The 22,344-nt window shown below is 32.6% G+C and overlaps 1 protein-coding gene across 1 annotated transcript in view; it reads left to right on the top strand.

The window, feature by feature from the left end:
- LOC139510882 (uncharacterized) overlaps positions 1–22,344 on the top strand; it is a 103,156-nt gene that overhangs the window by 34,738 nt on the left and 46,074 nt on the right. The window contains exons 13-18 of the mRNA XM_071297425.1: positions 736–954; positions 1,519–1,826; positions 2,763–2,883; positions 6,231–6,413; positions 10,405–11,110; positions 17,763–17,980. Of these exons, the coding sequence (XP_071153526.1) occupies positions 736–954; positions 1,519–1,826; positions 2,763–2,883; positions 6,231–6,413; positions 10,405–11,110; positions 17,763–17,980 (1,755 nt within the window). The remainder of the gene's footprint in view (positions 1–735; positions 955–1,518; positions 1,827–2,762; positions 2,884–6,230; positions 6,414–10,404; positions 11,111–17,762; positions 17,981–22,344) is intronic.

The raw sequence follows: 22,344 nt of genomic DNA, 5'->3' as shown, positions 1-22,344 counted from the left end.
GCAATACGCATGGATCTGTCACTGAAATAAACTATTATCTGATTTTACATGTTATACACGTGCTCAATGTCCTTGCTTCTTTGTTGATTGTTACTATAAGGTGACAATCGGTAAGCTACGGCTTCAAAACACGACAATAAATGAGCTGCCATATTTTCACATCATAACATACTGACAGAAAAACAATTGACGATTATACGATATGTTTGAGTAACAAATGATAAAATCGTGCACAGAAGACTAAGTTTATGATATATACATGCATTGGTTCAAGAATTAGATAAACATAATTTTTTACCAGTCACTCGTTTCATATGACTTTAACAAAAGGTGCCTGGCCGTCTGGAAGAAGGTCACATTGGTGTATGTCTGTCTATCCATTCTTTGATAACACACTGTATTTTGTTTCAGTCCGAATTTTTCTTTGGAACTACAAATCAGTGCTTTCTGAAATTTGATATCAATCTTTATGGAGGCATGCATACCTCTGAAATAAATTTTCAGAATATCCATCGCCAAATTCTTGTTTCCGAACACAAAACAAAACAATATATTCCTTGTAATTGCCAAGTAAAAAATGCTTATACTAACTTGTGTGATTGCGCGTAAACCTTTTTGTTGACCAATTACTTGCAGCTGTGTAATATATGTGAGCAATATCTCATTGGTCAACTTTAAGTTATTTAAATGTCCTCATCTTATGCACATATTTCACAATTATTGTATGCAATGCAGATAACGTTTACATATTATGCAACCTGTCCACCTGGAGCTTGTGGAAGTGACCTTCAGCCTCCTAGAGGTCAGTGTTTGTTTGGTGGCTGTTCATGTAACTTACCATGGGTTGGAGAAAATTGTACAATAGAATTGTTAGCTCCAAGGATAATGACACCAGAACAATCTCAGTATGTAGTGGAAGGAACTAAGTACAATTATGGTCTGAACTTGTCTCAGGTTTGTTATTACTGTAAAATCGTCCGATAGAATATTGCCATTTCCTGATTTATTACTCTTATGTTGGCCTCCATAACATGAACAGTATATATACAACTGTATCAGATGAACATCCGTATCTCTTTAGTGATGCTCGAGGCCAACGTATTTGAAAATCAAATCTAATATTTATATGAAAGAGTTCATAATTTCAAAAATGACCAAAATTGTTCTAACCAAGACAAGTATCCGACTCATGCATAAAGGGGATAAAGCCCTAAATTTAGGCGAATTTTTGTTCCCATATAGAGGTTTTATTATAAGCCTTGATTTGCAGAACTGTTTAATTAGAGGTTAGGAAAACTTATTAACGTACAAGTTTCAATGGATGCCAATTGACTCTTTTAGTTTTATGTTGATGACGTTAAATGTATGGTTTTCTTTGTAATTTTCCGTTTCTAAAAGTAATAAGAAAAAAAGAAATTAGGTTTGTTGATCTTGAATTATGTTGTTTTTTTGTGGTTTCTCATGAGGTCAAGGCACAATTTTTTTATAATATTACTTACTATCAATTATCAATTACAGGGAAGTCTACCTGTAAGATGGGAACTTAATCAGTATCCCGTTGGTATGACTATTGATCAAAGAACGGGTCAGGTTGAATGGGATTTTACAATATCAACTCTCACACACCATATGATTACTGCTACGGTAACAAACGTCATAGGGAAAGATGTTGTGTCATGGCAGTTATTTGTGTCTATTTCTTACTCAGCTTCTGTAATAAGAATTGAGCCTGATGGAATATTACCAGCGCCTACTACTGTAACAATAATAGGAACTGTGACTTTTAACAATTCAGTACAACCAAAAGTTGTTCCAGTAGATATAAGGTATGATGAAGCTTATTATAAATATTTGTATTATGATACCGTTTTTCTCTAATTCCGTGACAATTTATACCTTTTGGCACTCATTGTATATATAAAAAAAAATAATCAACGTGTGGTTGCCGGGGATTTCAGAAGAATTCAAGGGTTATAACTTTTATCAGCTCAAACTATGCTACTAGGTGTTAATGAAATTAACAACTTTTTGAAATGTTGAAGGCACTCGAAGGGAGGTCTTGGCTAATCAAAAATTAAAATATATTTTCTAATCATTAGAGAAAAAGACTCAGACTTTAAAATTGATAGTTTAACTATCGATATTGGATAAATTCGATAATCCACTAGTATCTATGTAAGAATCTATATTTATACAATCATTGTATAAATTGAAATTTTATAAACACCAATGACTTTCATAAAATTATGAGAATCAGTCTCGAATAAATTATCTGCATAGTACCTGCCGAGCTTACGAGAGTAGAGATGCACTATATTTTTGGGCCTGTGTATCTGTCCGTTTGTTCGTTGGCATTATTAGGTTACACGTTTTGTTAAATGCAGTTTTAGTCACATAAACTTAGAATTAACTTGTTCATTGCGTACCCGACTTCTCAACATCTATGTCAAATGGGTTTTATATAGGATATACCTGAAGTGATGTTAGCTTGATTGAAAATAGCTGAAGTCACATTTGCTGAATATAAAATATACTTCAAGTCTTGTTTGCTTAATCAAATGTTCCAAAAAGTAATGTTCGCTTTTTGTAATTATATATATATATATATATATACATATATATATATATATATATAGATATAGTCACATTTATTTTTAACATAATATATTTGAAGACATGGATGCTTCATCAAATATATATTACATGAATTTACTGAAGTCATGTTGTTTGATTAAATATACTGTTTGCTACCTTATGTCTAGAGTAATCAGTTCATACAGTAAAAGAATAAGAGTTCTGCCAGCGCTGACTGATCCATTATCTCCAAGTAGTTTTTCTGTCACATATTATCCTTATCCAGATGATGTAGGAATCATATCAGCAGTAAGTATATATAAATAAGTGATTGTTAAAATCTCGAATGTGATGAGCATGCGTTTTATCACCTGTTCTATAAAGTAAACTTATAATTATAATGTGCCTTATTTAGCTGCCATTGCTTCAACTGATTTTACAGCTTCATAAACCTGGAAAAACAGTTATTTGTCTCACTCACTTTCCTTCTTTTTTTTGGTATCCCTTTTGGCGTTACTTGATACTTATTTATCCCGACATTGTGTTATTGTGCTTCGGTAATTTTTTATGTCCCACCTACGATAGTAGAGGGGCTTTATGTTTTCCTGTGTGTGCGTCCGCCCGTCCGTTCGTTCGTCTGTCCGTTCGTTCGTTCGTTTGTCCGTTTGCTCCTCCGTCTGTCCCGCTTTAGGTTAAAGTTTTTGGTCAAGCTAGTTTTTGATGAAGCTGAAGTCCAATCAATTTAAAACTTAGTACACATATTGCTTATGATATGATCTTTCTAAATTGAAAGCCAAATTAGACTTTTGATCCCAATTTCACTGTCCACTGAACATAGAAAATGAAATTGCGAGTTTCAGGTTAAAGTTTTTGGTCAAGGTTATTTTTTATGAAGATGAAGTCCAGTAAACTTGAAAATTAGTATACATGTTTCCTATGGTATGATCTTTCTTATTTTAAAGCCAAATTAGACTTTTGATCCCAATTTCACGGTCCACTGAACATAGAAAATGAAAGTGCGAGTTTCAGGTTAAAGTTTTTGGTCAAGGTAGTTTTTGATGAAGTTGAAGTCCGATCAACTTTAAACTTAGTACACATGCTCCCTACGATATGAAATTTCTAATTTTACTGCCTATTTCTTTTCTTCCAATTTCACCATCCATTGAACATGGAAAATGATAGTGCGAATTGGGCATCCGTGTACTTTGGAGATATTCTTGTTTTTGTTCTTTTGTCTTATTTTTTTGCTGGTGTGCTTTGTCCATATTCAATATATTTATTTGTTTTATAGAGATTTAGATTATAACACAATGTGAAATCTAAGTAAGAAAAAAAGCTAGTTATAAAACCACGTTTAATCCACAATATTCTTCATTAGAAAATGCATATAACAAGTCAGGAGTATGACAGTTGTTTTTCCATTCGTTTGATGTGGTTCAGCTTTGAATTTGCTATTTTATAAGGGACTTTTTTATTTAAATTTTCCTCGGAGTTCCGTTAATTTGTTATTTTGCTCTGTATTTGGAAATTTTCTTATAAATTGGCACCACTCAACTAGTGATTATATAGTCCAAATAATTATGACGTCTTGAGAGGCTATTATAATTTTTTTTCTTTGACGCCTTACTTCGACGTCATAACGCCAAACTCGTATAGTCAGTTGGACTTTGAGAGGGAATTTACTGCTTTATTAAAACGTTTAGCTGATTTCTCCTCAAGATGCTTCATTTTAGGTGTAGAAAATGTAAAACAATGGTTCCGGAAATTCGGGTTTTACCGAGTGTGGTGTAAAAATTATTTTATAATCTCCTAAAAGGAAATCAGACAAACTTTTAAAAAAATGCAGTCGACATGTTCCCGCCTCGGATGGAATTGTTACTTATATTATTATTTCTGTAGGGATTAATTGGAAATATTTTGCACAAACAAACACATAAAAGGTAAGAATTTATATATGCATTTTGTTTTAACCTTCAATGAAAATTTGATGGCTAAATTGGGTCTCAAAGTTGAGAGCAAAATATGCTCTCAAAGTCCAACCGAAAATGGCGGCTTCAGCATTATGACGTCGAAGTAAGGCGTCAAAGAAAAAAATTATAATAGCCTTTCAAGACGTCATAGTCGAAGTAAGGCGTCAAAGAAAAAAAATATAATAGCCTTTCAAGACGTCATAATTATTTGGACTAGTGATTATATTGTTGGTAATAGGATCAAGGCCGTAATATGTTAACTCTTTAAATTTCAGGCCGAGCTTTTGATGTATTTTAAACTCAAATCATTTTGTTTTCAACTCACTGATCTTAATATGCATTATTGTGAACGTTTAGTTATATTATACTGACAATGATTATTATCACTGTTATTAGCTAAGCTTAACTAACAGATTATTGGAGCTATTGTTACCTCCTGGCGTTTGTCTTCGTAAACGTTTCAAACAATCGTTCCATCTGGATTACTTATTTTGAAAGTATTGACCACGAAATGTTAAGGTTTTTTAAAATTCACAGTTTATAGTATTTGTATTGTGATTTATTATATAAAGAGAGAAACTTTTGTACTCGTTAAATGCTAAGTAAAAAATTCACCAAATAATGAGGCCCCTCATGGGGGGGGGGGGGGGGTCCTAGTAATCACATAATCACCATTTTTTTGCCAATATAATCACATAATCATTAAATATTTGCTTATCTTTAGAAATCAAATAATCATAAACTAAAAATACAGTCCTAGGTAATCAAATAATCATGAAATATTTGGCTTAATAATCAAATAATCATTAAAAAAACGGCCAAGTAATCACATAATCAAAAACCCCATGAGGGCCCTCAATAATAAATTATGAAAATCGCCAATTAATTTTTGTCCTTTTTTCATCAGTTAATTGGAAAACACTTTTAAATAATATTATTTAAGACATTCAATGTAAGTGATTCGGGCTTTATGAGACTCTTGTTTATTTTTGATCCTCAATGCTCTTCAACTTTGTACTTGTTTGGCTTTATAAATATTTTGATATGAGCGTCACTGATGAGTCTTATGTAGACAAAACGCGCGTATGGCTTACAAAATTAAAATCCTGGTACCTTTGATAACTATTAAGCAACGTTAACTGTCATACAAGTCAGAGGTTAAGTTTGCTACAAACCAGATTGAATCCACCATGTTCGACATAAGGAAATGCCTGTACCAAGTCGGGAATATGACATTTGTTTTCTTTTCATTTGATGTATTTGAGCTTCGACAGAGCAATTCAATAAGCAACCTTTGGTTCCAATTTTTCTTGGTTTCCTATCGAAGGTTTGTTGTTTTCTCCTGGAACTCCGGCTTCCTCCACTTATAAAAACTGGCCGCGACGAAATAGCATAAATGTGGTGCTTAACAGTGGCGTTAAAACACCAAAAATCAAAACGATTTTGTTTTAAGGTAGAACTCAAGTTTCAATTTTCAATATTGTGTGGTCATATCAACATAAGACAAGAGCTAATTTTAAAATGGTCTATTTACTATGATTTTGCCATTTGATTAGGGATTTTCCATTTTGAATTTTCCTTGGAGTTCAGTATTTTTGTAAGTTTACTTTTTACAGATTAGCTGTGTATTATGTTTTCTGTTATTGATTCCGGCTGGTAGAATAAGCTATGTATTTGTATTGTCAGATCGCTAGTCACCCAGTGGAATCTTCTAGAAATGGAGCATATAACTGGACAGTTCTAGGAATGAGATGTCACCCATACTCTGTTTCATGGGATGCTGTCATAGAAAATAACACTGTTATATTCAAAAATATAACATCTTTAGTAAATATAGGCGAGCAACCTATTTTCAATATATCTAGCCGTGTGAGTATAAAAAAAATTTCTAAATCTAATTTTCATAAAACTGAATATCAGTATGTATGTATATTATTTAAAGAATTGGTTTGGGTTTTAGAGAGTAAATACAATAAAATGTACATTTCTCATTTCTCGTTTCTTTATGCTCAAAACTGGTCTCAATGCATTAGATTTATTTGACGGAAAACAATGGATTAAAGTAAATTCCTGCTTTAGAAAGACAAAACTTCTGTTGAAAGGAGCATTATAGCAGTGCACACTGATTTGTTGTGCAAATCATATCACCTCCTTTTTTAGCTCACTTGGCCCAAAGGCCAAGTAAGCTTTCCTCATCACTTGGCATCCGTCGTCGTCCGTCGACCGTCTTCGTCTGTTAACTTTTACAAACATCTTCTTCTCTGAAACTACTGGGCCAAATGTAACCAAACTTGGCTACAATCATCACTAGGGTATCTAGTTAAAATGTGTCCGATGACCCAGCACGCCAATCAAGATGGCCGACATCGATAAAAATATAACAAAGGGATAAAATACAGTTTTTGGCTTTTATCTCTGAAACCATAGCATTTACAGCAAATCTGACACGATGTCCATCAGGTCAAAAAATATCTGCTGTGAAATTTTCAGATGAATCCGACAACCCCTTGTTGGGTTGCTGCCCTTATTAAATTAGTAATGTTATAGGAAATTTTGAAGTTTTTGGTTATAATCTTGAATATTATTATATATACAGATAAACTTAGGACAGTAATAATGTTCAGCAAAGTAAGATCTACAAATGAGTCAACATGACCAAAATGGTCAATTGACACCTTTTAAGGAGTTATTACCCTTTAGAGTCAATTTTTAACCATTTTCGTAAATTTTGTAAATTTTGGTAGATATTTACAAAACAAATTATATTATAGATAGCGATAATTGTTAGCAGACAAAAAAAGGTTTAGTAAAGTAAGATCTACAAACACATCACCATCACCAAAACACAATTTTTTGGTCCTGAATCCATGCGTGTCATTTTTTTGGTATGCACATAGACCTAGGTGACCGACACGGGCTCTTAAGGACCTCTAGTTATTTGTTGCCCTCCTGACCAAAATGTTCAAGCGAGGTATTCAGATCATTTGGCGTCACACATTCAGCGTCGTTTTCGGGTGTACTTTCACTTTAAACAAAAAATTCTCTGGAATTATTGGGCCAATCAGATACCAATATGCACACACTGACCATTTGGGTATGTATCATGTTCAAAATAGGTTATCGAAAATCCGGCTCACCAATCAACATGTCAAACATGGTAAATTAAAACATGAGGATACACTTGTGGTCTGTTATCTTGAAACCAGCTATAAATCGAGAAGTCCGAAAAGGGGTAATCGAATGTGCTCAAAAGGACGATATTTGCTCTTTGCTTACATTTTTGCCTGTAATTACCTCAAAAGATATCTTGTCACTTAACGTTTAAACCCATTTGAAAGATTTGTTAGTTTGTAATTATTAAATGATAAAGCTGATACTCGTATATATTTGAAAAAAAAACTATAAGTTAAATGGTCATTTTGGTCGTGTACGTTAATTATGAGATGTGTATGACATCATAGTGAAACAACAAGTTTTTAGCGTATATAAACATAAAAATTGTTTTATTACCAATTTATAGAAATCTATGCAAAAACTACAGTAGATGAAAAAAAAAAAACGCTGTAGCCAGTACAGTAAATAGGAAGACAAATTCGTCAAATAATCAAATGATTGATTGTTTGGTGTTTGTTTATAAGCGATGCCTCAACATTTAAATATTCTTTTCCTTTAAATGTAGATTTTAACGAGAGAAATTTATGTATTACTGAAAAATTATTACACCAGGGTTTTCGATATCACAGACTAGTCAAAACATTTACTAAATTTTATCATCGGTATAAGGACATCATTCGTAAATATAGCTCCACATGCAGACTTCTTATACGTTTAGGTATTTCACATCCAATTTGTTATGGAAATATTCTTTATAAAGCATAAACATGTCAGTATTCACCGCAGAAACTAACAAAACCTTTAAATAGACTTATTAAGAAGGGATATAGTTACGATACTGTTGTCAGGTCATTAAAGATTGCATATTTTGGCGTAAATATTGATTCACTTATAGGGTCTTTGCATCGGAACTAAACACATTTATTCAAAAACCAGTTGTTGGCATGACACGGGTTATGTTCTTCTCATATATGTTATGATGGTATGATACTAAACCCCTAACGGGAAGGACTGTGCCTGATATTCATATGATGAAATCATAATCTTTCAAGCAGTTTAATTGAAGTCTGGAGCTGGCATGTCAGTTAACAGCTAGTAGTCTGTTGTTATCTATGTATAATTGTCATTTTGTTTATTTTCTTTGGTTACATCTTCTGACATCAGACTCGGACTTCTCTTGAATTGAATTTTAAATGTACGTATTGTTATGCGTTTACTTTTCTACATTGGCTAGAGGTATAGAGGATGGTTGAGATCTCATAAACATGTTTAACCCCGCCGCATTTTTGTGCCTGTCCCAAGTCAGGAGCCTCTGGTCTTTGTTAGTCTTGTATTATTTTAATTTTAGTTCCTTGTGTACAACTTGGAAATTAGTATGGCGTTCATTATCACTGAACTAGTATATATTTGTTTAGGGGCCAGCTGAAGGACGCCTCCGGGTGCGGGAATTTCTCGTTACATTGAAGACCTGTTGGTGACCTTCTGTTGTTGTTTTTTCTATGGTCGGGTTGTTGTCTCTTTGACACATTCCCCATTTCAATTCTCAATTTTATTGAATTGACTCGTTACTGGAGTAAATGTTTTTAGTTTAAACAGTATTTTTAAATGAAAAATTACAAGATGAAATAGTACAATGTTACATAAAGTTTTTGAAATATGTTATGTTTTTGATTGACAGTCTTTACCTTTTGTAAATGTAGGGCAAAAACTGTAGACGATACAGAAAAATTGTAAACAGCAAAAATGATCATTTATACGAAGTATTCTATTACAGGTATTAAATCAGCATTGCCAAAACAGCATCTCATCTTGTAGGATTATTACCTCTGAATAACGTTTTCTACTTATTGTTTGGTATTTTATAACACACTCCATAATATAAGAAATAAAATATTAGCTATAACTTATTTTACACTTCAATGCTGAAAAATTCAAAATGACACAGGGGTGTGATAAGGCTCTATTTATATTTGAGCTGTTTCTTAAAATATAATAAATGTGTGAAATTGAAAATAAAATGTCCATGCGTACCTAGTAACTGATGACCACATTATCGTTAAGTTTCTGCTCATGATTTTCCTGACAGAAGATTGCTGCTAACAAGGAAAGTTTTTAACCAAGTGATTAATTTGGAAAAGAACAATCATCCAATCGCCAATTGTACGGATACTATCACTTATTGGTTGACCAATATGGAATATGAATTTCGAAACTGACTACGGATATGTTACAATTGTCACAACAATCACGTCCTTTTTTTGTCGAGTGGGACCCAACGAAAAATACTTATGACTGGGTTATTACTTCCATGACGTTGTCAGTTTGTTTTAGACTTATTTGACTTTCCCTTTTGGCATTAGTTTTTGTCTCTCGGATGTGTCCCAACCATGGAATTGATACAATTTTGATCCTCTGCAAAAATTGTTATCTAAGACGGACGCTTAATTAAATTCCAATAATTTGGAAAAAGGTGGTTCAGTATGCGAACCCAATCCATAGCAGAATAGTCTGTTATCTGTTTGTAGAGCACGATAAAAAAAAACATATCCACCATTGTCTTAGGAAGCTGTTTCATTTGCATATATTTCTTATATATTTTTGTTTGTTTGATACATTTTTAGTTCGTATAGGTTCGACTTCTTGTTTACCAAAAACACTGACCGGATATATACATATATAAATACATATATGAAAATGTTTATAGAATCTATTTTCAATCTATGTAATACTGTATATGTTTTTATAGGTAGATGGAATCTCTGGAACCTATTTCCAATCATCAAAGATGTCAAGTTCTGTCAAAAATATTTTCCTGGATGCTCTTGACGGCTTTGAAACTGTAACATTTGATTTTATTGTGACAGAAGCCCGGCCATTTCGTGGACAAATTTATATCATATTTTCAACTCCAGAAGGAACAGAAACAAGGCTTCAAGTAAACATGCAATTCTCAGTACGTGAACCACTGCTTGTCTTCGCACCTACAACACTTAAAGAAAACATTGTACGTGGAACTCAGAAAATAGTAGAGGTTAGTGTTCAAAATGAGGGGGAAGTATCTGCTAAGAATGTTACAGTATCTCTTCCGAATGAAAGAAGATTATCCCTGGTGTCTTTTGCAACAGTTGACAGCCTAAACAGTAATGAAAACAATGATGGCATGACCATAGCTCCAAATGAAGTCGCCATGATGTCTTTAGCTGTCACATCTGATTCAAATGACGGATTAGGGGAGATGAGTGGTATCATCCTTTTAAAAACTGACCGTACAACAGCAGCAATTTCCTACAGATTTTATATTACATCAGTGTCAAAGCTGAATCTGACTATTAGAGTGACAGATGAGTATACTTACTTTGCATCAGGAGCACCACTAGTGAGTGGGGCTGAAGTTCGATTAATCAATCCAGGGAGACAGTACTCAGAGACAAGATACACAACAAATGAAACAGGTGATTATTTTAGATTTTCAGCTTTAACGCAACTGTTTGAGAAAACAATCATATCAAAAAGCATTAATATTTTTTTCAGAATGAACATACTTTCTTTTTTAATTTTTTTTTCATAAATTACATGAGCCAAGGTAAAAAAAAATGTTTCTTCAAGGTTGGTTTTGAATTTATGAATTAAGATGATCACATTCTGACTAAATGGGAAAATATGTATTTTAGTTGGTTTCTAAAAAAAATAAAAAAAAATATTGTAACAGGTCTAATGCATCTAGATTAGTAACTAATGTATGTGTACCATTTAGATAATAAGATTAAAACATATATAGAAATTAGGAGATGTGGTATAAATGCCAAAAACAACTCTCCATCCAGTTCACAACGTTTAAAAGGTTAACGATTATTGATCAAAGAACGGCCTACAACACAGAGTTTTGGCTCACACTGAACATCAATCTGTAAAACTGCCCATAAATAGAATGAATAATTTAAACAGTAAAACCAAAGGTCTAATCTATTAAAAAAAACAGAAAGCGAGAAACACTAATGAAAGACACAAACACGCGACAACCATTAAACAACAGGCTTTTGACTTAGGAGAGTTTCAAATGAATGCATTAGGCCTCAACGTTTTAACAGGAGCTAACCCTCATCCTAACCCGAAGTAGTAAAATTACAACATAGCAAGACACTATGCATGTTTAAATATCAATTGAAGTGGCTAAACCCAATCAAAACAACAGATAAACAAAAATAAACTAACACTGATCGCAAATGACATAGCATAAATACAACATTTATAAAATAAAAAAGGGGGAAGATGTAAAACAATATATCAGAAAAACAACTATAACCTTGGACAACATAGCGTTAAATAAATATTTTTGCTTGTTGAGAAATTAAAATTGGTTATAGCTATGAAACATATATAAGGTTGAATTTTTCAACTTAAGTACAGCTCTTAGTTTAAACATATTTATTTATAGTGGATTGGGAAACAAGTTTCAGCTCTTTGTAAGAACCAGGCATAGTGCGATATATGAAGGTTTCAGATTTTTATATATAATTGGCCTAGTAGAAGCAGTAAATGAATACTGCTCAAAAAATATTTTTAAGTGGGAAAATATGAGTAGTTGCCATGGTAACGGACACACTTTTTTTGGGTTGTTAAGCGTGGTAAAATCTTTCAAAAATCAGCTAAATCACCACAATTCAGAGCCTGATTATAAGAAGAATCATGCATTTTTCTTTTATGTTCATATGTAACATTGATACAACTTGGTTTAAGGGGGTAGACCTGGTATATGGGAGACAACTCTTTCACATGTATTGAAAGTCGTTAGTGCGTTTTAACATAGCAGTAAATCAAACAGTGATCAAGTATTTATGTTGTTTATATTTGGCTGTGAGAATGATGCAGACAGATTCAGTAAGCTGTACATGTTTGACACCCCAAACGTTAAACTAGGGAACATTTTTTTTAATGATGTGGATGAAAAGGTAAAAAATACATGAAATGCTTAAAAAACACCAATGAACTGAGTCTGACGAGTTCTGGAGCAACTTCCTGACTAAAGGTTGTGGCATCATTAAGAAACAATTCTTGCAAGTTTTGGGAAATTTGTTTTGAAAATATGAATTAAATAATGAAGTAATATGGTTTTAGTGCTAAGTCATTGATACAGAGTTCGTAATTACTGTTTGTGTTGGTTTTTTTGGGTTTTTTTTCAAATATAAAAGGCACTATTCTAGAAGATATGATCTGAACATCAATCCTAGTACAAGCTTATGCTGATAGATAATAGTTTGGGGAAAGAAACCAATAAATAGTTGTGATAAAAAAAACTATGTCAACTCTTCCCAAATATACTCGTCTCTTACTTAATATTACTGTTTTTCCTAATAAAATTAATTACAATTAGTATTGGGACAGTACTCCTTTGACTATTACACATTGAAAGAATGCAAAGCAAGTCTGTAGGAGGTTTTAAAAGAGTAAAATGAATTTTGTCCCAAAATTCTACTTTTTCGTATGCCTTGTTAGCCTACTTGTTGAAAAATTTTGAAAATTTCAAACGGTCAAATTCGATAAAATTTTGGGATTTCAAAGATTAATAACCAATAAATGTTTAAACAATTTTTTGCCGGAATTAAACGACAAAATTTTTTTCTGGCTAAATTTGAAAAAAAAAGTTTAATCTGACCAGACTTTTCGCCGTATCAGTTATTAAACACCTTTTTTTTTTACATTCAGGCTATTTGTATTACCATGATGATTCTGATTTACTTTTAAATATGTTTCTTCTATGAAATTTAACAGTCTGGGGTATTTTTAATGACAACATGTGTAAAAACGCTCAGTAATTTTTACCTACTAGTGTTTTCGACTGTTTTTTAGGGTACCCCAAAACTGGTAACTTTCAATATACCCTTAACATAAAATGAAACGGTGAATTTCCTGAAGACTTTGGCAGATGATGCATTGATCCCTTCCTTTTCAATGATGTAAATATAAGAAAAATTAAACGAGAGGAAAATTTTGGTGTTACCAAGGCCTACCTACCCTCTTAAGCTTCATTTAGGTGAAGATTGCATGTCAAACAAATTAGTAAATTTTTTAAAAAATTTTGCGAAATAATGCATATTTTCAAATTTTCTGAAATTGGGATTTTTGCGAAATTATCAAATTTTCTCTGGTGTTTTTCAGAAAAGTGCAAATGTGTACAGAATAGTTAGCACTGTAGTTTTAGCACTGTAGTTATGAAGTTTGGATACTACTTAACCAAATTAAATAGAAAAAACATGCGTGGGATTTTCTTTAGTTTTATCACCATAGCAATTGATTTTTTCCAGAGTTTTTATTTGCAGAATATTGCAGTTTAAGAGCTAAAATGTCCTGATTTTTTTTCATAACCAATAAGAAAATGCATAAAAGCTAACGCAAACTTCAAATTACTATCGTCAAGTGTTGTTGACTTTAATTGTTACCATGGAAACACATATTATCCATAGCAACGTCCACTCTAAAACTGTATTAATAGAAATTTATGTAAAACATATATACATAAATAGAGGGCGTTTATTTCCAAATTGGAATATGACTTCATTCTTTGCTTCACTCACAGTCTTTTCTTTTCATAAGGTTCACCAAATGTAATATATGATGTAATATTGGGGTTGGATGGTTAGAAAAAAAAGGATGGGGGGGGGTAGGTTTATTTTTTATTTTTTAAGGATATCATATACATGTAGATTCTTGAAAAGATCACGTTTGGTCGGAGAGCCTTATAATAAAAAGAATCATTTTTTTTCAGAAATTTCATATATAACATCGATATAACTTGGTTTAAGTTTCAGAGCTTAGTTAAGGTACATTGTAGTTTGCTTGTCATGTTTTGGGATTTTTGTCAGATTTTCGGAAACATCATGTTTTATTCATTTGAATGCCTTAAAAAAAATTGGCATTGACCCCCATTTATCTTTTTATAAATCTTTTACATGTATAATGATAAGCCATCTGTGAAAGTCTTGAAATTTCAATTATTCTATGATAGTTTTTGAGAATGTAAACTTGTTTTAACACTGAACTAGTATATATTTGTTTAGGGGCCAGCTGAAGGACGCCTCCGGGTGCGGGAATTTCTCGCTACATTGAAGACCTGTTGGTGACCTTCTGCTGTTGTTTTTTTCTATGGTCGGGTTGTTGTCTCTTTGACACATTCCCCATTTTCATTCTCAATTTCATCTACTTGTATGCAACATTTAAAAAAAACAACATACCCACTCCCCTCCCTTTTCCAAACCCCTCAACCCCAATGTTACATTATATATTACATTTATTGAACAATCTGAAGAAAAAACCCCAGACAAGACTGTGAGTGAAGCACATTGGCATATAAGCGGGAGGTTTGGCTAACCATAAAACCATGTTAAACCTACCATTTATTTTTTAAAATGTCCTGTAATCAGTCAGGATTATGGCAGGTGATATCAAATAGTCCGTTCCTGTGATTGTTGTCATTTGTTGTTTTTTTCATTGTTTCTGTTGTCTCGTTGTTTTCTTCTTATAATTGATTTTTTTCTTTCGTTTTAATTTGTTACCCGGATCTGTTTCCTCTTAATAAATGTATGATTTTGATCAGTGGTATACTACTATTGCCTTTCTTTAACAATGCTTGCCAAACTGTCAACAGAAACGACAAATATGATCAGCATGCTTATTTCTTCACACAGACAACTCTGCCAGTAGACTTTTTAATGGATTCATTGCCCTTAAGGTAGCACAATACAAAGATTTTTTAACTCCAACTCCCAATTTTTAAACTTTCTTAATAATGCTTGAAAATTTATAAAAGTGGTAGTTTTGGATAGCTTATAGATTATTCTTTCAAATAAATGCCATGTTAGTATTATGCAACAATTATGTAACCAATTATATTGTTAACTGTATCTAAAATATTTTTAACCAAATTTCCACTTTCAAATGAAATTAGCTTTTGCATAGGCATTCCTAGAGGGTTGATTTTATTATATGTTGTTTCTATGGCCATTATCTACAAAAGGGTGTCTCAGATTTCAGATAGGATGTATAGAACAAAGTTTACACATAATTATACATTATCTTCTTTTATGTGGTTAGGATGTTTACACTAATTAGAGATTTATGAGAGAATGGAATACCATAGGGACAATTTGAGACACCCTTTTGAAGCCCATGATGTGTTGATTAAGATTTCGTTAACATTTTCTGTATAGTTAAAGAGATGATAGAGCTAAATTCATTCAAGTAAACTGACTGATAATTTGCCATTAATTACATAATAATTGATTACATAATGATTGCATAACAAAAATACTGCATTCATTTAATAGATAATTATTTTATCTATCTATATATACCTCTTTTATTATGTTTTATGCATTTATAAGAAAGTTACAATATTTTAAAAGTAAGTGATTGGAAGTAAACAAATCTTTGTATTGTGCTACCTTAAGGGCATACGATACAGTTACAGGGAAGGTAATGACGTTTCTAACGTAATTTGTTATTTTCGCGACGTCAAACTGTGACATTTCGAGAAAAGATGCATTTTTCGACTGATTTTTATCATTCAAACTGATTTAATTTGAAAACGAGTTCATGGACCCCTATTTTTCAAAACGGCATTTTGTTTCATTTTGCAGGGAGATTATGTGACCCAAATTTTATAAAACTGTAAATAGAGGTGTTTTTTTTAATTTTGATAAACATGCAGTAAAAATGACGTTTTTTTCCTCAATTCATGAACATTTGATGAATATGAGTTATTTCTGAATACAAAATTGCATATTTTTTTAGGATATTTATAAAATACAGTAATTACCGATTATTTAACAAAAAACAATTTGTGTTTATCTTTTATAACAAAAAAGTTATGTCTTTCTTTCGAAAAAGAAATTACGGCCACAAATCTGAATTTTGAGCAAATATACAAAATTTCGACCTCATTTTACTCAAAAAGTAGCACATGAAGGTATATTTTTTATGACATATTTGATTTAATCAGGTAAAAAATAGCCTATATGCAAATTTTCATGAACTTGTAAATACAGGATCAAAACTGTATCGTATGCCCTTAAATGACATACAATGCATACATTTTTTTAACTTTAGACACCAACTTTTAAAGCTAAAAACAAATTAAAGCTAAAATACTGATTGTCAAAGCAAAATACTCATTGAATAAACAACAGTACCCTTAAACACAGCATAGAAATCTCCTGACAGAGGATAACGAACACCACCAAAACAGGGATGATTCAAATCGCCCAGATGGGTAAGCAGATCCCCGCTCTACAAGTAGCAACCATTTTGCTTTCTAATTGAAAGTTAAGGATATACGATTGTAAAAAATGAAAAAACTAACTCAAATTAAATAACTCGAATTATTACCCTAAGTTTTATTTGATCTCTAACTTAAAATAACTAACTAGAAGGAACTGAAATTAGAAATTTAGCTAATAAGCATTAAATCAACCTGAAATTCTCAGCATAGCTCAAACTTTTATTTGAAGCTGTGAGTTGAAGTCTAATTGTAACTTCAACATAAACTCTGACTTGATAATTAGCCAAACTCTGCAAAGAGTTGTTATAGAACCATAACGGATATTTCAACTTATAAGTCAAAAACAGACTCACAATATGCTATGACAGAAAAAAATAAGCAAAAGACAAACAAGACTATACAAAAAACATATAAAAAGCTGAGCAACACGAACAATACCCAAACCCTGGGTTGATCGAAGGTGCTCTCGAAAGTTGAACAGTCCTGCTCTATACAGTGTGCCAACCTTAACGTTCTTCATGTATGTACATAACTGTTGATACGTCTATTATGATAGATGACATTTAAGAAAAAGGACATGATTGTAGTTGAAAATATCCTTCGTCAACTGGGAAACAGATTGCCATAAAAGTTAACCAACTCGCCAAATTTTCGAAGAGTTGTTTCGTCACTTTGAACATTTGGATGAACAGTTTCTGGATATTCTCGAAGTTACACAACATGGTTTTTATACATTAAATACACATCGTTGTATCCGTCGTATAATGTATATATATTATTATCTAACATCATGGAAAATATCATATAATATGATAATTGGTATGTTTTAGGATATGTTATATTTGATGGTATACATGAAGATCGTTATACTCTATATGCTCAAGCAGAGGGTCACAGTTCATATGCTGCTGTCATCATAGCATCACCTGACAGTGATACACAGGAAGTGTTCTTGCAACGTATAGCTGTTAAATATACTTGGACAGTAACACCAACAACAGTACAAGATACATATATCATCTCAGTGGAGTCTACTTTTGAAACTAATGTAAGTGGATTGTGTCTGTTCATATTTACTTTGTAATGAAATTCATTTTCACCGATTCTGGTAATTTTGAGATTTGGCCAGCATTAAATTCTTCTTTGTTTGTGTTGTAAACCTACATATCATTGTTGGTTTTTTTTTCAATAAATAACACAATACAAAGTGCTACTGTTAAGTTTTGTCTACCGTCTCCCAATTTACCAAAATATAAGTATCTTTGATAACAATCTCTGTTTTATTTTGCTCTTAAACAGATATAAACAAAACAAAAAATATTTATAATCGAAAAGGACAGGAAAGACCTAGATGAGATTTTACAGAATTTTTGTGCATACATGTATCATGTAGATGTGTATATTATGCCTTTGTGAACTTCTACTAATCAAGTTTGCGAAAACTTGTTTTTTATTACAAAATCACCAATATATAAATATATACGATGGGCATTCGAAATTGTTTGCTATAAAGATACTAATCCCTAGAACTATTTCAAATTATTGGTTGCGCATCTAAGTACAGAGTGCTATAATTTTAACAAAATATATCTGAATCGAAAACATATCCTGGATAGTTGTTAATGTCAAAATACTTCTTCCCTATTATGTCATTAATATGAACCAGCTATTACACTAAAAGGTATACTGTTGTACAATGCGAGGAGCCTGTAATTCAGTGGTTGTCTTTTTGTTTGTTTGTTTGTTGTGTTAATCATATTAACCTTTTATCTGTTATTTTGTGCACTTAATTTTTGTGCTGTGTTTTTGTCCCATTGCCTACGATTAGGAAGCGCATATATCAGTCCGTTATTTTTCCTTTTTAGCTCACCTGGCCCGAAGGGCCAAGTGAGCTTTTCCCATCACTTTGCGTCCGGCGTCCGTCGTCCTGCGTCCGGCGTCCGTCGTCGTCCTGCGTCCGTCGTCGTTAACTTTTACAAAAATCTTCTCCTCTGAAACTACTAAGCCAAATTTAATCAAACTTGGCCACAATCATCATTGGGGTATCTAGTTTAAAAAATGTGTCCGGTGACCCCGCCAACCAACCAAGATGGCCGCCATGGCTAAAAATAGAACATAGGGGTAAAATGCAGTTTTTGGCTTATAACTCAAAAACCAAAGCATTTAGAGCAAATCTGACAGGGGTAAAATTGTTTATCAGGTCAAGATCTATCTGCCCAGAAATTTTCAGATGAATCGGACAACCCGTTGATGGGTTGCTGCCCCTGAATTGGTAATTTTATGGAAATTTTGCTGTTTTTGGTTATTATCTTGAATATTATTATAGATAGAGATAAACTGTAAACAGCAATAATGTTCAGCAAAGTAAGATTTACAAATAAGTCAACATGACCGAAATGGTCAGTTGACCCCTTAAGGAGTTATTGCCCTTTATAGTCAATTTTTAACCATTTTTCGTAAATCTTAGTAATCTTTTACAAAAATCTTCTCCTCTGAAACTACTGGGCTAAATTAATCCAAACTTGGCCACAATCATCTTTGGGGTATGTAGTTCAAAAAATGTGTCCGGTGACCCGGCCATCCAACCAAGATGGCTGCCACGGCTAAATATAGGACATAGGGGTAAAATGCAGTTTTTGGCTTATAACTCAAAAATCAAAGCATTTAGAGCAAATCTGACATGGGGTAAAATTGTTTATCAGGTCAAGATCTATCTGCCCAGAAATTTTCAGATGAATCGGACAACCCGTTGATGGGTTGCTGCCCCTGAATTGGTAATTTTATGGAAATTTTGCTGTTTTTGGTTATTATCTTGAATATTATTATAGATAGAGATAAACTGTAAACAGCAATAATGTTCAGCAAAGTTAGATTTACAAATAAGTCAACATGACCGAAATGGTCAGTTGACCCCTTAAGGAGTTATTGCCCTTTATAGTCAATTTTTAACCATTTTTCGTAAATCTTAGTGATCTTTTACAAAAATCTTCTCCTCTGAAACTACTGGGCTAAATTAATCCAAACTTGGCCACAATCATCTTTGGGGTATGTAGTTTAAAAAATGTGTCCGGTGACCCGGCCATCCAACCAAGATGGCTGCCATGGCTAAATATAGGACATAGGGGTAAAATGCAGTTTTTGGCTTATAACTCAAAAATCAAAGCATTTAGAGCAAATCTGACGGAGTGAAATTGTTTATCATGTCAAGATCTATCTGCCCTGAAATTTTCAGATGGATCCGACAACCGGTTGTTGGGTTGCTGCCCCATAATTGGTAATTTTAAGAAAATTTTGACGTTTTTTGTTATTATCTTGAATATTATTATAGATAGAGATAAACTGTAAACAGCAATAATGTACAGCAAAGTAAGACCTAAAGATAAGTCAAACATGACAAAAATGGTCAGTTGACCCCCTAAGGAGTTATTGTCCTTTATAGTCAATTTTTAACAATTTTCATAAAATTTGTAAATTTTTACTAACATTTTCCACTGAAACTACTGGGCCAAGATCATTATAGATAGAGATAATTGTAAGGAGCAAGAATGTTCAGTAAAGTAAGATGTACAAACACATCACCATCACCTAAACACAATTTTGTCATGAATCCATCTGCTTCCTTTGTTTAATATTCACATATACCAAGGTGAGCGACACAGGCTCTTTAGAGCCTCTAGTTTAATTATTTTACCATAAATGTTGTCATTTACAGTTTTTTTGTAAAAAGCATATTTTACCAAAATGCATTTGACAAGCAGGTCAAACAACTGATGTTCTTAAACCCATTCTGGCTGCCATTGACGATTGCAAATTGTACAACTTTACCCCCCAACAGAGCTATAGAAAAACAGTACATTAACGGCTGTTTCATGGACACTTTTTAGATGATACACGAACACTTCTAAGTTGTTACACGCACACATTTTATGAATAGAATCACTCGTGCATGAACAGTGAGTTCATGGACACTTTAAATTTTAATTAGATTTGAACTTTTTGATTCACCGAAATATTTCTTGTCTTTTTTATTAAAACATTTACGTTGGCAATTTTATATTATTTTCAAACAATTCCAGTATATTACACCATATGATTGACCATTTAACTTCGAAGAGGGGGGCATTTTTTTTCCTAAAAAAATATTCCGGTGATCCCAAATTTTATGAGAAAAAACTATAGGCTCTGTGTGGCTCACCTTGGTCTATGTGCATATTAAACAAAGAACACAGATGGATTCATGACACAATTGTGTTTTGGTGTTGGTGATGTGTTTGTAGATATTACATTATTGAACAATCTTGCGGCTTACAATTATCTCTATCTTTAATGAAATTGGCCCAGAAGTGAGTGGAAAATGTTTTGTAAAATGGCAGCCATCTTGGTTAGGTGGCCGGTTCACCCGACACATTTTTCTAACTAGATACCCTAATGATAATTGTGGCCAAGTTTGGTTTAATTTGGCCCAGGTGAGCTAAAAATATTGTGGTCAAGCAGATGACAAAATAATGTTCTGATTCCTGATTTTCCGAAAACTGTATAAAATAGTGCTTATTTCCAAAAAAAAATATTGTGGTCTAGCAGATGACAAAAGAAATTTCTGATTCCTGATTTTCCGAATACTGTATATAATAGTGCTTATTTCGAGAGAAAAAAGTATTTATGTAATAGCGTTGAAATAATTTCTCAGAAATAAACATACCCCCTTTTTTGAAGCAAAATGGCCGGTCCGTAAATGGATTTTTTTGTCAATATATGAATATGAATAGTATTCTGGACAACATTCTTCGTTTACCTGATATGGTTTTTTTTAATTATTAGATTCTTGCATTTCTTAATAAAATACTCTCGGCTGAAGAGAAGTGAAAAGAAGTTATTTAAACTGTAACTTAAATTAATTAACTGATATAGGTCCATTTCAGTTTCTCATCTGTTTAATTTTGCTACCTCTTCTAAATGCAAAATGTACTACTTCTTTTTTAGCTCACCTGGCCCGAAGGGCCGAGTGAGCTTTTCTCATCACTTTGCGTCCGGCGTCCGTCGTCGTTAACTTTTACACACATCTTCTCCTCTGAAACAACTGGGTCAGATTAAACCAAACTTGGCCTCAATCATCAGTATCTAGTTTAAAGAATGTGTTCGGTGACCCGGCCAACCAACCAAGATGACCGCCAAGCTTAAAAATAGAATATAGGGGTAAAATGTAGATTTTGGCTTATATTTTTGAAACCAAAGCATTTAGAGCAAATCTGATATGTGGTAAAACATTTTATCAGGTCAAGATCTATCTGCCCTGAAATTTTGAGATGAATCTGAGAACCCGTTGTTGGGATGTTGCCCCTAAATTGGTAATTTTAAGGAAATTTTGCCGTTTTTGAATATTATCTTGAATATTATTTTAGATAGAGATAAACT

The sequence above is a fragment of the Mytilus edulis genome, chromosome 2 (assembly GCF_963676685.1).
Source record: "Mytilus edulis chromosome 2, xbMytEdul2.2, whole genome shotgun sequence".
NCBI classification, from domain to species: Eukaryota; Metazoa; Mollusca; class Bivalvia; order Mytilida; family Mytilidae; genus Mytilus; species Mytilus edulis.
This window is presented reverse-complemented; position numbering and strand designations above follow the sequence as displayed.